Source organism: Bombina bombina, chromosome 3, assembly GCF_027579735.1.
Source record: "Bombina bombina isolate aBomBom1 chromosome 3, aBomBom1.pri, whole genome shotgun sequence".
NCBI classification, from domain to species: Eukaryota; Metazoa; Chordata; class Amphibia; order Anura; family Bombinatoridae; genus Bombina; species Bombina bombina.
In genome coordinates this window covers 22293338-22308573 of record NC_069501.1, presented here as the reverse complement: position 1 = coordinate 22308573, position 15236 = coordinate 22293338, and the positions used below count along the sequence as shown (strand labels likewise).

The following is a 15236-nucleotide window of genomic DNA, read 5'->3' as shown; positions in this document are numbered from 1 at the left end:
AATATAACTACATTAACTAAACAACACATACAGAGGTATTTGCTTTGAAGCCGCCCATATCTCCTACGTTTGTGTGCTAATTCAATAAAAGGCGAAGTCGGATACCGGATCCAGTTCTTCTTTTTTAAATATAAGGTCAATAGCATATATAAAGTTTTGTTTTATATTTTTTTCCTCTTATGAAATTAATGTATATCAGGATTGAGTCTTTTTAGATAATAATTTTTATTGTATCAATTGTAATAATTTTTATTGTATCAACTGCATTTGTTTATTTTTATACAAATTCTTTTTATCAGTAAAGGTATATTTATTTAAACCTCTTAGTATTTGTCATTTATATAACTGTTTATAAATGTATTACACTTCCATCTGCATTTGAGCGCCTATATAAATTATTAGAGTTCAGTAATAAATGATTAGAAATTAGTAATAATCACATTACTGTTAAGTACATAGTTAAAATATACTTGTACAAAATACAAAAAAAAAAAAATATTTTAAATAAACCAGGTGAACTATCTACATTTTAACTTATATATAAATTATTAGGGTTCAGTAATAAATAAATTTGGGATTAATAATAATCACATCACTGTTAAGTACATAGTAAAATCATACCTGCACAAAATACAACCAAAAATAAATAAATACATCAGGCAAACCAAGACTGAGTATCCCTCAGCTAGGGAATTCTCGGACGCACTCTAAGATCATCCCTTTCCCCATTTTGCAATAAACTAGTTTTAGTTTATGTACGGTTATTTTTTTGAGGTAAAACCGTTTTCTTGGAGTGTATCTCTGCCTTATTTAACTGCACCATCTACGGGAGTATATTAGATATTTTCTTTCTTTGGAAGACTCTATCTTACTTGACCAATAGTACATATAACTATATAACATTGTTTACATATAACTATATAACAGTAAGTACATATAACTATATAGTAGTAAGTACATATAACTAAAAGTAAGTACATATAACTATATAACAGTATGTAAATATCACTATATAACAGTAAGTACATATAACTATATAACAGTAAGTGTATATAACTATATAACAGTGAGTACATATAACTATATAGTAGTAAGTACATATAACTAACAGTAAGTACATATAACTATATAACAGTATGTAAATATCACTATATAACAGTATGTACATATAACTATTTAACAGTATGTTCATATGTTATATAGTTATATGCACTTACTGTTATATAATTATATACACTTACTGTTATATAGATATATGTACTTACTGTTATATAGTTATATAAACTTACTGTTATATAGTTATATGAACTTACTGTTATATAGTTATATGTACTTACTGTTATATAGTTATATAAACTTACTGTTATATAGTTATATGCACTTAATGTTATATAGTTATATGTACTTACTGTTATATAGTTATATACACTTACTGTTATATAGTTATATGTACTTACTGTTATATAGTTATATACACTTACTGTTATATAGTTATATGCACTTACTGTTATATAGATATATGTACTTACTGTTATATAGTTATATGTACTTACTGTTATATAGTTATATACACTTACTGTTATATAGTTATATGCACTTACTGTTATATAGATATATGTACTTACTGTTATATAGTTATATGTACTTACTGTTATATAGTTATATGCACTTACTGTTATATAGTTATATAAACTTACTGTTATATAGTTATATGAACTTACTGTTATATAGTTATATGTACTTACTGTTATATAGTTATATAAACTTACTGTTATATAGTTATATGCACTTACTCTTATATAGTTATATGCACTTACTGTTATATAGTTATATGTACTTACTGTTATATAGTTATATGCACTTACTGTTATATATTATATGCACTTACTGTTATATAGATATATGTACTTACTGTTATATAGTTATATGTACTTACTGTTATATAGTTATATGCACTTACTGTTATATAGTTATATGTACTTACTGTTATATAGTTATATGCACTTCCTGTTATATAGTTATATGTACTTAATGTTATATAGTTATATGTACTTACTGTTATATAGTTATATGTACTTACTGTTATATAAATATATGTACTTACTGTTATATAGTTATATGTACTTACTGTTATATAGTTATATAAACTTACTGTTATATAGTTATATGTACTTACTGTTATATAGTTATATGTACTTACTGTTATATAGTTATATGCACTTACTGTTATATAGTTATATGTACTTACTGTTATATAGTTATATATACTTACTGTTATATAGTTATATGTACTTACTGTTATATAGTTATATGTACTTACTGTTATATAGTTATATGTACTTAATGTTATATAGTTATATGCACTTCCTGTTATATAGTTTTAAGTACTTACTCTTATATAGTTATAAACACTTACTGTTATATAGTTATATGTACTTACTGTTATATAGTTATATGTACTTACTGTTATATAGTTGTATGCACTTACTGTTATATAGTTATATGTACTTACTGTTATATAGTTATATGTACTTACTGTTATATAGTTATATGCACTTACTGTTATATAGTTATATAAACAGTACATACTATTATATAGTTATATGTACTTACTGTTTATAGTTATATATACTTAGTGTCACCCATTGCTTTACTATGTTTTGTCACAATGCTGCTTACTTACCCAACAATGTCACTTGTATTTCCTGTTGCACAATATTTTTACCCACTTTGTTGTGAATTTGCACTCTGTAACTGGGTTCTTTAGTCTGTGTCAGGTCCTTAAGGTACAAGGATCCGTTTTTTTGCAGCTCACATGCGCAGCCCTCTATGGGTATCTTTCCTGTTTTTACCATCAAGGTATTATTTTTTGTCCATACTACTTGGTCCCCTTCACTGTAAGTATATTTTGGTATATTGAGCATTACAGAGCCATTCACTGCTGCATACACATTGAGGGTCTCGGAGGCAGCTCCTGTATGGAGGAAAGAGTAATTCTTATTCATAGCAAAAAGTGGTGTAAATCATGTGTCTTTATGCTGTGTTAAAATCATTAACTAAGAAACATCAACACAAACCCTATAAACCCTCCAAAAATGATCCCATAACATGCACCTGTAATCTGATATCAAAACCCGGATATTTTCACTTAATGACCTCACCTGAACACAACTAATGCACTTGTAAATACTGTGCACTATTCTGTAGAGGGCAGCGTGTAATACTGTGCACTATTTCTGTAGAGGGAAGCATGTAAAACTGTGCACTATTCTGTAGTGGGCAGCATGTAATACTGTGCACTATTTCTGTAGAGGGCAGCATGTAATACTGTGCACTATTTCTGTAGAGGGCAGCATGTAATACTGTGCACTATTTCTGTAGAGGGCAGCATGTAATACTGTGGACTATTTCTGTAGAGGGCAGCATGTAATACTGTGCACTATTTCTGTAGAGAACAGCCTGTAATACTGTGCACTATTTCTGTAGAGGGCAGCATGTAATACTGTGCACTATTTCTGTAGAGGGCAGCATGTAATACTGTGCACTATTTTGTAGAGGGCAGCATGTAATACTGTGCACTATTTCTGTAGAGGGCAGCATGTAATACTGTGCACTATTTCTGTAGAGGGCAGCATGTAATACTGTGGACTATTTCTGTAGAGGGCAGCATGTAATACTGTGCACTATTTCTGTAGAGAACAGCATGTAATACTGTGCACTATTTCTGTAGAGGGCAGCATGTAATACTGTGCACTATTTCTGTAGAGGGCAGCATGTAATACTGTGCACTATTTTGTAGAGGGCAGCATGTAATACTGTGCACTATTTCTGTAGAGGGCAGCATGTAATATTGTGCACTATTTCTGTAGAGAACAGCCTGTAATACTGTGCACTATTTCTGTAGAGAGCAGCTTGTAATAATGTGCACTTTTCTCCTGTTAAGTGTAGTCAGTCCACGGGTCATCCATTACTTATGGGATTATATCTCCTCCCTAACAGGAAGTGCAAGAGGATCACCCAAGCAGAGCTGCCATATAGCTCCTCCCCTCTACATCATACCCAGTCATTCTCTTGCACCTAACTAATAGATAGGACGTGTGAGAGGACTGTGGTTGTTAAACTTAGTTTTTATTTCTTCAATCAAAAATTTGTTATTTTAAACAGCACCGGAGTGTGTTGTTTTTTCTCAGGCAGCATTAGAGGAAGAATCTACCTGAGTTTGTGTATGATCTTAGCGGTCGTAACTAAGATCCATTTGCTGTTCTCGGCCATTCTGAGGAGTGAGGTAACTTCAGAACAGGGGACAGCGGGCAGGGTTCACCTGCAAGGAGGTATGTTGCAGTATATTATTTTCTAAGGAATGGAATTGACTGAGAAAATACTGCTAATACCCATGTAATGTAAGTGCAGCCTTAAATGCAGTAGTAGCGACTGGTATCAGGCTGATATGTATGTATGTTTACACTGAGGTTTTTCTGGGGAATGGAACTTCACTAAGAAAATACTGTATACATTTAACTTATATTTGAGCCTCCACTGCAGTGAAAGCGACTAGCAGCAGGCTGATTAATAACATTTAATATTTTTATTTTTAAACGTTTACTGGCATGTTAATCGTTTTTCTCTGAGGTACTTGGTGATAAAACTTTTTGGGCATTATTTTCCACATGGCTGTCGTTTATTTATGAATAAAATCAGTTTACTGAGCTTCCCCACTGTTGTAACATGAGTGGGAGGGGCCTATTTTGGCGCTTTATTGCGCAGTAAAAATTCAGTCACAGTCTTCCTATTTCTTTCTCCATGATCCAGGACGTCTCTACAGAGCCCAGGGGTCTCCAAAACTAGTTTTGAGGGAGGTAATCACTCACAGTAGACCTGTGAGACTGTGCTTTTGACTGTGATAAAAACGTTTATATTAAATTGTTATCCGTTTTTGGGTACTAAGGGGTTAATCATCCATTTGCTGGTGGGTGCAATCCTTTGCTAACTTAATGCATTTACTGTGAAAATTTGTTTGCTATAACTAATTTGGTTCATTGTTATTTCAACTGTGACAGTTTTTTTGTGCTTCTTAAAGGCACAGTAACGTTTTTTATATTGCTTGTAAATTTATTTGAAAAGTATTTTCCAAGCTTGCTAGTTTCATTGCTAGTTTGTTTAAACATGTCTGACACAGAGGAATCTCTTTGTGCAATATGTTTAAAGGCCAATGTGGAGCCCAATAGAAAATTGTATACTAATTGCATTGATGCTACTTTAAATAAAAGCCAATCTATACATGTTAAGAAAATTTCACCAGACAACGAGGGGGAAGTCATGCCGACTAACTCTCCTCACGTGTCAGTACCTTCGTCTCCCGCTCAGGAGGTGCGTGATATTGTGGCGCCAAGTGCATCAGGGCGGCCCATACAAATCCCTTTGCAAGACATGGCTAATGTTATGACTGAAGTGTTATCTAAATTGCCAGAATTTAGGGGTAAACGCGACCACTCTGGGGTGAGAACAGAGTGCGCTGATAATAATAGAGCCATGTCTGATACTGCGTCACAATTTGCAGAACATGAGGACGGAGAGCTTCATTCTGTGGGTGACGGATCTGATCCAAGTAAACTGGACTCAGACATTTCAAATTTTAAATTTAAGCTTGAGAACCTCCGTGTATTACTAGGGGAGGTATTAGCGGCTCTGAATGATTGTAACACGGTTGCAATTCCAGAGAAAATATGTAGGCTGGATAAATATTTTGCGGTACCGACGTGTACTGACGTTTTTCCTATACCTAAAAGGCTTACAGAAATTGTTAACAAGGAGTGGGATAGACCCGGTGTGCCTTTTTCACCCCCTCCTATATTTAGAAAAATGTTTCCAATAGACCCCACCACACGGGACTTATGGCAGACGGTCCCTAAGGTGGAGGGAGCAGTTTCTACTCTAGCTAAGCGCACCACTATCCCGGTGGAGGATAGCTGTGCTTTTTCAGATCCAATGGATAAAAAGTTAGAGGGTTACCTTAAGAAAATGTTTGTTCAACAAGGTTTTATATTACAACCCCTTGCATGCATTGCGCCTGTCACGGCTGCGGCGGCATTCTGGTTTGAGTCTCTGGAAGAGACCATTAGCTCAGCTACATTGGATGAGATTGTAGACAAGCTTAGAGTCCTTAAGCTAGCTAATTCATTTATTTCTGATGCCGTAGTACACTTAACTAAACTTACGGCTAAGAACTCCGGATTCGCCATTCAAGCGCGCAGAGCACTGTGGCTTAAATCATGGTCAGCCGATGTGACTTCTAAATCTAAATTGCTTAACATACCTTTCAAAGGGCAGACATTATTCGGGCCCGGTTTGAAAGAAATTATCGCTGACATTACTGGAGGTAAGGGCCATGCCCTGCCTCAAGACAGAGCCAAACCAAGGGCTAGACAGTCTAATTTTCGTGCCTTTCGTAACTTCAAGGCAGGAGCAGCATCAACTTCCTCCGCTCCAAAACAGGAAGGAACTGTTGCTCGCTTCAGACAGGGTTGGAAACCTAACCAGTCCTGGAACAAGGGCAAGCAGGCCAGAAAACCTGCTGCTGCCCCTAAGACAGCATGAAGTGAGGGCCCCCGATCCGGAAACGGATCTAGTGGGGGGCAGACTTTCTCTCTTCGCCCAGGCTTGGGCAAGAGATGTCCAGGATCCCTGGGCGTTAGAGATCATATCTCAGGGATATCTTCTGGACTTCAAAGCTTCTCCTCCAAAAGGGAGATTTCATCTTTCAAGGTTGTCAGCAAACCAGATAAAGAAAGAGGCGTTTCTACGCTGTGTACAAGACCTTTTACTAATGGGAGTGATCCACCCAGTTCCGCGGTCGGAACACGGACAACGGTTTTACTCAAATCTGTTTGTGGTTCCCAAAAAAGAGGGAACCTTCAGACCAATCTTGGACTTAAAAATCCTAAACAAATTCCTAAGAGTTCCATCATTCAAAATGGAAACTATTCGGACAATCTTACCTATGATCCAAAAGGGTCAGTACATGACCACAGTGGATTTAAAGGATGCCTACCTTCACATACCGATTCACAAGGATCATTATCGGTACCTAAGGTTTGCCTTCTTAAACAGGCATTACCAGTTTGTAGCTCTTCCCTTCGGGTTAGCTACAGCTCCAAGAATCTTTACAAAGGTTCTGGGCTCTCTTCTGGCGGTACTAAGACCGCGAGGAATTTCGGTAGCTCCGTACCTAGACGACATTCTGATACAAGCGTCAAGTTTCCAGACTGCCAAGTCTCATACAGAGTTAGTTCTGGCATTTCTAAGGTCGCATGGGTGGAAGGTGAACGTAGAAAAGAGTTCTCTATTGCCACTCACAAGAGTTCCCTTCTTGGGGACTCTTATAGATTCTGTAGAAATGAAAATTTACCTGACAGAGGAAAGGTTAACAAAACTTCTAAATGCTTGCCGTGTCCTTCATTCCATTCAACACCCATCAGTGGCTCAATGCATGGAGGTAATCGGCTTAATGGTAGCGGCAATGGACATAGTACCCTTTGCACGCCTGCATCTCAGACCACTACAATTGTGCATGCTAAGTCAGTGGAATGGGGATTACTCAGATTTGTCCCCTATGCTGAATCTGGATCAAGAGACCAGAGAGTCTCTTCTATGGTGGCTCTCTCGGCCACATCTGTCCAGGGGGATGCCCTTCAGCAGGCCAGATTGGACGATTGTAACAACAGACGCCAGCCTGCTAGGTTGGGGCGCTGTCTGGAATTCCCTGAAGGCTCAGGGATCATGGACTCAGGAAGAGACACTCCTTCCAATAAACATTCTGGAATTGAGAGCAGTTCTCAATGCCCTTCTGGCTTGGCCTCAGTTAACAACTCTGAGGTTCATCAGGTTTCAGTCGGACAACATCACGACTGTGGCTTACATCAACCATCAGGGAGGGACAAGGAGTTCCCTAGCGATGATGGAAGTCTCAAAGATAATTCGCTGGGCAGAGTCTCACTCTTGCCACCTGTCAGCGATCCACATCCCAGGCGTGGAGAACTGGGAGGCGGATTTCCTAAGTCGCCAGACTTTTCATCCGGGGGAGTGGGAACTTCATCCGGAGGTATTTGCCCAACTGCTTCGGCGTTGGGGCAAACCAGATCTGGATCTCATGGCATCTCGCCAGAACGCCAAGCTTCCTTGTTACGGATCCAGGTCCAGGGACCCGGGAGCGGTTCTGATAGATGCTCTGACAGCACCTTGGGTCTTCAACATGGCTTATGTGTTTCCACCCTTCCCGATGCTTCCTCGATTGATTGCCAGGATCAAACAGGAGAGAGCATCAGTGATTCTAATAGCGCCTGCGTGGCCACGCAGGACCTGGTATGCAGACCTAGTGGACATGTCGTCCTGTCCACCATGGTCTCTGCCTCTGAGACAGGACCTTCTGGTTCAGGGTCCTTTCAAACATCCAAATCTAATTTCTCTGAGGCTGACTGCATGGAGATTGAACGCTTGATTCTATCAAAGCGTGGATTCTCGGAGTCAGTGATTGATACCTTAATACAGGCTAGGAAACCTGTTACCAGGAAGATTTACCATAAAATATGGCGTAAATACTTGCATTGGTGCGAATCCAAGAGTTACTCATGGAGTAAGGTTAGGATTCCTAGGATATTGTCTTTTCTACAAGAGGGTTTAGAAAAGGGTTTATCTGCTAGTTCGTTAAAGGGACAGATCTCAGCTCTGTCCATCCTTTTACACAAACGTCTGTCAGAAGTTCCAGACGTTCAGGCCTTTTGTCAGGCTTTGGCCAGGATTAAGCCTGTGTTTAAAACTGTTGCTCCGCCATGGAGCTTAAACTTAGTTCTTAACGTCTTACAGGGTGTTCCGTTTGAACCCCTTCATTCCGTTGATATCAAGCTGTTATCTTGGAAAGTTCTGTTTTTAATGGCTATTTCCTCGGCTCGAAGAGTCTCTGAGTTATCGGCCTTACATTGTGATTCTCCTTATCTGATTTTTCATTCAGACAAGGTAGTTCTGCGTACTAAACCTGGGTTCTTACCTAAGGTAGTCACTAACAGGAATATCAATCAAGAGATTGTTGTTCCATCATTGTGCCCTAACCCTTCTTCAAAGAAGGAACGACTTCTGCACAATCTGGACGTCGTCCGTGCCCTGAAATTTTATTTACAGGCAACTAAAGATTTTCGACAAACTTCTTCCCTGTTTGTCGTTTATTCTGGACAGAGGAGAGGTCAAAAGGCTTCGGCTACCTCTCTCTCCTTCTGGCTTCGTAGCATAATACGTTTAGCCTATGAGACTGCTGGACAGCAGCCTCCTGAAAAAATTACAGCTCATTCTACCAGAGCTGTGGCTTCCACTTGGGCCTTTAAAAATGAGGCCTCTGTTGAACAGATTTGCAAGGCTGCAACTTGATCTTCACTTCACACCTTTTCAAAATTTTACAAATTTGACACTTTTGCTTCTTCGGAGGCTGTTTTTGGGAGAAAGGTTCTTCAGGCAGTGGTTCCTTCCGTGTAAAGGTCCTGCCTGTCCCTCCCGTCATCCGTGTACTTTTAGCTTTGGTATTGGTATCCCATAAGTAATGGATGACCCGTGGACTGACTACACTTAACAGGAGAAAACATAATTTATGCTTACCTGATAAATTCCTTTCTCCTGTAGTGTAGTCAGTCCACGGCCCGCCCTGTTTTTACGGCAGGTCTAAATTTTAAATTAAACTCCAGTCACCACTGCACCCTATAGTTTCTTCTTTCTCGTTTGGTTTCGGTCGAATGACTGGGTATGACGTAGAGGGGAGGAGCTATATGGCAGCTCTGCTTGGGTGATCCTCTTGCACTTCCTGTTAGGGAGGAGATATAATCCCATAAGTAATGGATGACCCGTGGACTGACTACACTACAGGAGAAAGGAATTTATCAGGTAAGCATAAATTATGTTTTTCTGTAGAGGGCAGCGTGTAATAGCTGAAGAGAGACGCAGAGATCCCAGCACCTTCTGATAGCTCCAAACGTACTATCAGGTAGATTACGAGCTGTGCGTTACAGCTCTTAACGCTGAAAATATGGCATTTTTTAAATTAAAAATACTAAGGCCTCGATTTAGAGTTTTTTCGGTAAAGACCCGCGTAGCTAACACAGCTTTTTTTCCTACTGCTGCTTCCAAACAACGCTGGTATTTAGAGTTGTCTGAGTGGCTGCGTTAGGCTCCAAAAAGGGAGTGTTGAGCCGAATTTACCGCCACTTCAACCCTCAATACCAGCGTTGCTTACGGTAGCGGTAAGATGGCAAAACGTGCTCGTGCACGATTCCCCCATAGGAAACAATGGGGCAGTTTGGGATGAAAAAAAACCTAACACCTGCAAAAAAGCAGCGTTAAACTCCCAACGCAGCCCCATTGTTTCCTATGGGAAACACTTTCTAAGTCTGCACCTAACACCCTAAAATGAACCCCGAGTCTAAACACCCCTAACCTTACACTTACTAACCCCTAATCTGCCGCCCCCGCTATCACTGACACCTGCATTGCACAATTAACCTCTAATCTGCCGCTCCGGACACCGCCGCCACCTACATTAACCCTATGAACCCCTAATCTGCTGCCCCCAACATCGCCGACACCTACATAATATTTATTAACCCCTAATCTGCCCCCCCCAACGTCGCCGCCACCTAACTTCAAGTATTAACCCCTAATCTGCCGGCCGGACATCGCCGCTACTATAATAAATGTATTAACCTCTTAAGCTAAGTCTAACCCTAACACCCCCCTAAATTAAATATAATTTTAATCTAACAAAATAAATTAACTCTTATTAACTAAAGTCTTCCTATTTAAAACTAAATACTTACCTGTAAAATAAACCCTAATATAGCTACAATATAACTAATAATTATATTGTAGCTATTTTAGGATTTATATTTATTTTACAGGCAACTTTGTATTTATTTTAACTAGGTACAATAGCTATTAAATAGTTATTAACTATTTAATAGCTACCTAGTTAAAATAATTACAAAATTACCTGTAAAATAAATCCTAACCTAAGTTACAATTAAACCTAACACTACACTATCATTAAATTAATTAAATAAATTAGCTACCAATACCTACAATTAAATACAATTAAATAAACTGAACTAAATTACAAAAACAAACAAACACTAAATTACAGAAAATAAAAAAAGATTACAAGAATAAAAGTCCCTACCCTATTCTACATTACAAAGTAATCAGCTCTTTTACCAGCCCTTAAAAGGGTTTTTTGCGGGGCATGCCCCAAAGTAATCAGCTCTTTTGCCTGTAAAAAAAAATACAACCCCCCCCAACATTAAAACCCACCACCCACATACCCCTACTCTAACCCACCCAAACCCCCCTTAAATAAACCTAACACTACCTCCCTGAAGATCTCCCTACCTTGAGTCGTCTTCACCCAGCCGGGCCGAAGTCTTCATCCGATGGGGCAGAAGAGGACATCCAGACCGGCAGAAGTCTTCATCCTATCCGGGCAGAAGAGGACATCCGGACCGGCAGACATCTTCATCCAAGCGGCATCTTCTATCTTCATCCATCCGGAGCGGAGCGGAGCCATCTTCTTCCCAGCCGACGCGGATCCATCCTCTTCAACCGACGCCTACTCGCTGAATGAAGGTTCCTTTAAATGACATCATCCAAGATGGCATCCCTCAAATTCCGATTGGCTGATAGGATTCTTTCTATCAGCCAATCGGAATTAAGGTAGGAAAAATCTGATTGGCTGATTCAATCAGCCAATCTGATTCAAGTTCAATCCGATTGGCTGATCCAATCAGCCAATCAGATTGAGCTTGCATTCTATTGGCTGTTCCGATCAGAGCTAGCCAAAACGCGTTAGACCGTTCTATGTTTTTACTCTGTTATTTTTTCATGTTTTAACTATGTTCTAATAAACCTGATTTTTTATATATCAATTTCTGGGACTTTGCTACATTTTTGCTTTATTAATTTTAAATACCCTGGTGTATAAAGAAAATGGTAATCTAAAAACTGATTTATTTGTTTAGAAAACTGATAGAAATACATTATTACATAGTAACAGTTTTCACCCGCCGGCTATATTTAAATCTGTGCCTAAATCTTAATTTCTTCTGGTTGATAGAATTGTATCTGATCCCATCAAAAAAGAATGCAAATTAGACGAAACCCAGTCCAAATTCAAAAAACGTGGCTATCCAAATACAGAATTGGTTCATGTAAGACCAAATTTAAAAAACAAACACCCTAAACAGCAGACTGATGGACTTAATTTTGTTAGCACATACAATACTCTAAGTAATAAGGATCAAGGTATCCTTAAACATAATCCTAAAACATTAAGGAGTCCAGTCAAATGCCCAGAGCGGCGTATTGCAAGGACTATGTGGGAGAAGGATAACTAAAGCAGTTGTCAACTCTGACACTAAAGCATCTCCATTTTTTGGTAAACCCAAACATAGTACCTTTCCCTGCCTAAGGTGCCCTCATTGTAATAGTGTCATTATGGATGGAGAAATCTGTCTTCCATACTCAGGCTGTATATTTTAAAATACCTGGCTATTTTACCTACAATTCATCATATGTAGTGTTATGCCCTTAAGTGCCCCTGTGGGCTTTTATACAAAGGTGAGACTACCCAAAGAGTCAGGGAGCGTATTGGTCAACATAAATCAAATATCAGAAATTTAGGGACAAAAGATCTACCAGTACCGGCACACTTTTTACAAATTGGTCATCAGGTAAGCCAATTATGCTTTATGGTGCTCTTTACAAAGAGGCCAAACCGATATGGAAATTGGACACGTTTTAAGGGCAATGGGTAGATTAGGTTTTACTTTATTTTTATTTTGTGGGTTTGGGGGGTGGGGTTTTTTATACTGTTAGGGGGTGTTTGTTTTTCTTTTGTAGGAAAAAAAACTATTATCTTTAGGGCAATGCCCTACAAAAGGCCCCTTAAGGGCCCCCAAAAGGCATTTTTAAGAGCCCTTGGTAGTTTATTATAGATTAGGGTTTTTTTTTATTTTGGGGTGTGTTTTTTTTTAAAGGATATTAGAATAGGAATAATTATTGTTTTGTATAATTTTGTTTGTTATTTTTTGTAGTTTTTTTAGTTTTTGTAATTTAAGTGTTTTTTATTTTTTGTAATGTTAGGTTTTAGTGTAAGGTAGCTTAAGTTTTATTTCACAGGTAAGTTTGTATTTATTTTAACTAGGAAGTTATTAAATAGTTACTAACTATTTACTAACTATTCTACCTAGTTAAAATAAATATGAACTTACCTGTGAAATAAAAATAAAACCTAAGCTAGCTCCAATATAACTATTACTTTTAATGTAGCTAGCTTAGGTTTTATTTCACAGGTAAGTATTTAGTTTTAAATAGGAAATATTTAGTTAATAATTGTAAGTTTAATTTAGCTCTATTTTAATTATGTTAAAGTTAGGGGGTGTTAGGGTTATGGTTAGGTTTAGGGTTATGTTGAGGTTAGGTTTAGGGGTTAATATAGTTTAATTTAGGTTGTTGCGATGTGGGGGGCTAGCGGTTTAGGGGTTAATAGGTTTATTTAGTGATGTGGGAGGCCAGAGGTTTAGGGGTTAATATCTTTATTTAGTTGTGGTGATGTCGGGGTGCGGTGGAATATGGGTTAATAGATTAATTTTAGTGTGGGTGATGTTGTGGTGCAGTGGAATAAGGGTTAATAACTTTATTATAGTGGCGGCAACATCAGGAGCGGCAGATTAGGGGTTAATAACATTATGTAGGTGCCGGCGATGTCGGTGGGGGGCAGATTAGGGGTGTTTAGACTCGGAGTTTATGTTAGGGTGTTGGGGCTGCGTTAGGGAGCTTTTCTTTCGGCAATCTCAGGTGTTAGACTTTTTTCTGACTTGCTCTCTCCATTGATATCTATAGGGAAAGCGTGCACGAGCACATCAAATCAGCACTTGTAATGGCTGCGCTATTGGGGGATAAATAACGCAACTTTTCTTGCGTATGTTGTGCTGTGTTCTAGTGTCATAATGGAATACTGCATATGTTTTTTATGCATAGTGCTATTTGTATCTATCATTATTGAATATAGTAATTGAATTATTTGTTTTTAATTAGGATCTGCTTTGTATTCTCTGCATGCCCGCATATATGTGTCCAATTAACATTTCTAATCACCATTTTTATTTCAGGCTTGTTTTTGGCTTTGGATTGGTTGTTGTTTTGTGGGTTGTTCACATATAGGGGGTATTCAGTTTACTGTCACAAAGTATATGAATAAACGTCTCTAGAGAGCGCAAGCAAAATGCTTACCTGTTTGTCTGTCTGACCTATGGTTCCATGTCTGTTTGATCCTAGTGAGGAATTTTTAACTTTTGTGTCGATTAAATACATTTAGATTTTTTTTTTCAGCACCTCTTTGTAGTGCCTGCTTCCCCCTTTTTGGATTATCACTCTTGCGGCTTGAATCGGCCACCGCTACGGCACTCTCTGTTGGTCCGGAAGATTGTGGATGACCTTTTTTGATCCGTGGGTTCACTTCCTATAATCCACTGAAATTTTGTTGTTGACAAACGCAAGCAAGTGGATGCATGGTCGACACTCACCTGATTATAAATATATCCAAACTTGCTCCGCTTTGGTCAACATGTATCAGAGGGGTGCTGCACATATACTTTGTATAGTGTATTGTGTATGAAACTATTTTTTGATACAAACACTTTACACAACTCAGACATGGCAGACATAGATACGGGCATGTCAGATCCATTAGGCACAAATACGGTTAATGTTATTAGCCCATTCAGTACCTCCAATAATAAACAACGAGGACTTTTTTGACATCAATACCAGACAATAATTTTTTGATACCATCTTTACCATGGAAGATGTGGTTTCTGAAAATCCTGAAAACTTTGTCATTAGAACAAACTCTTCACAGACCTCAGACTGATGTGGGACATTGTCGCTGTTAAGAAATATTTGCAGACACAGAGAATCCCAAGAGGGTTACAAATAAAGAAACACCCCTTTTTCAATCTGAGGACCTTGAAGACATGGATGAGTGGAATTCAGCTGTCACTGAGTGCTCATTGAAACTCATTAATATACTAATAAGAGTAAAAAATAAAAAACTTTCTAAGTTGGCACCTATTATTTCATGACTAAAAGAAGACCTCAAGCGGTTTGAGGATAATTCTAAATACATCACCTTGAATAATAAAATGAGTGAC

At 38.1% G+C, this 15236-nt stretch overlaps 1 protein-coding gene across 1 annotated transcript in view; it reads right to left on the bottom strand.

Moving 5' to 3' along the window:
- Window positions 1-15236, bottom strand: part of CD2 (CD2 molecule) — a 355405-nt gene that overhangs the window by 180099 nt on the left and 160070 nt on the right. Inside the window, exon 2 of the mRNA XM_053705123.1 lies at window positions 2684-2974. Within this exon, the coding sequence (XP_053561098.1) occupies window positions 2684-2974 (291 nt within the window). The remainder of the gene's footprint in view (window positions 1-2683; window positions 2975-15236) is intronic.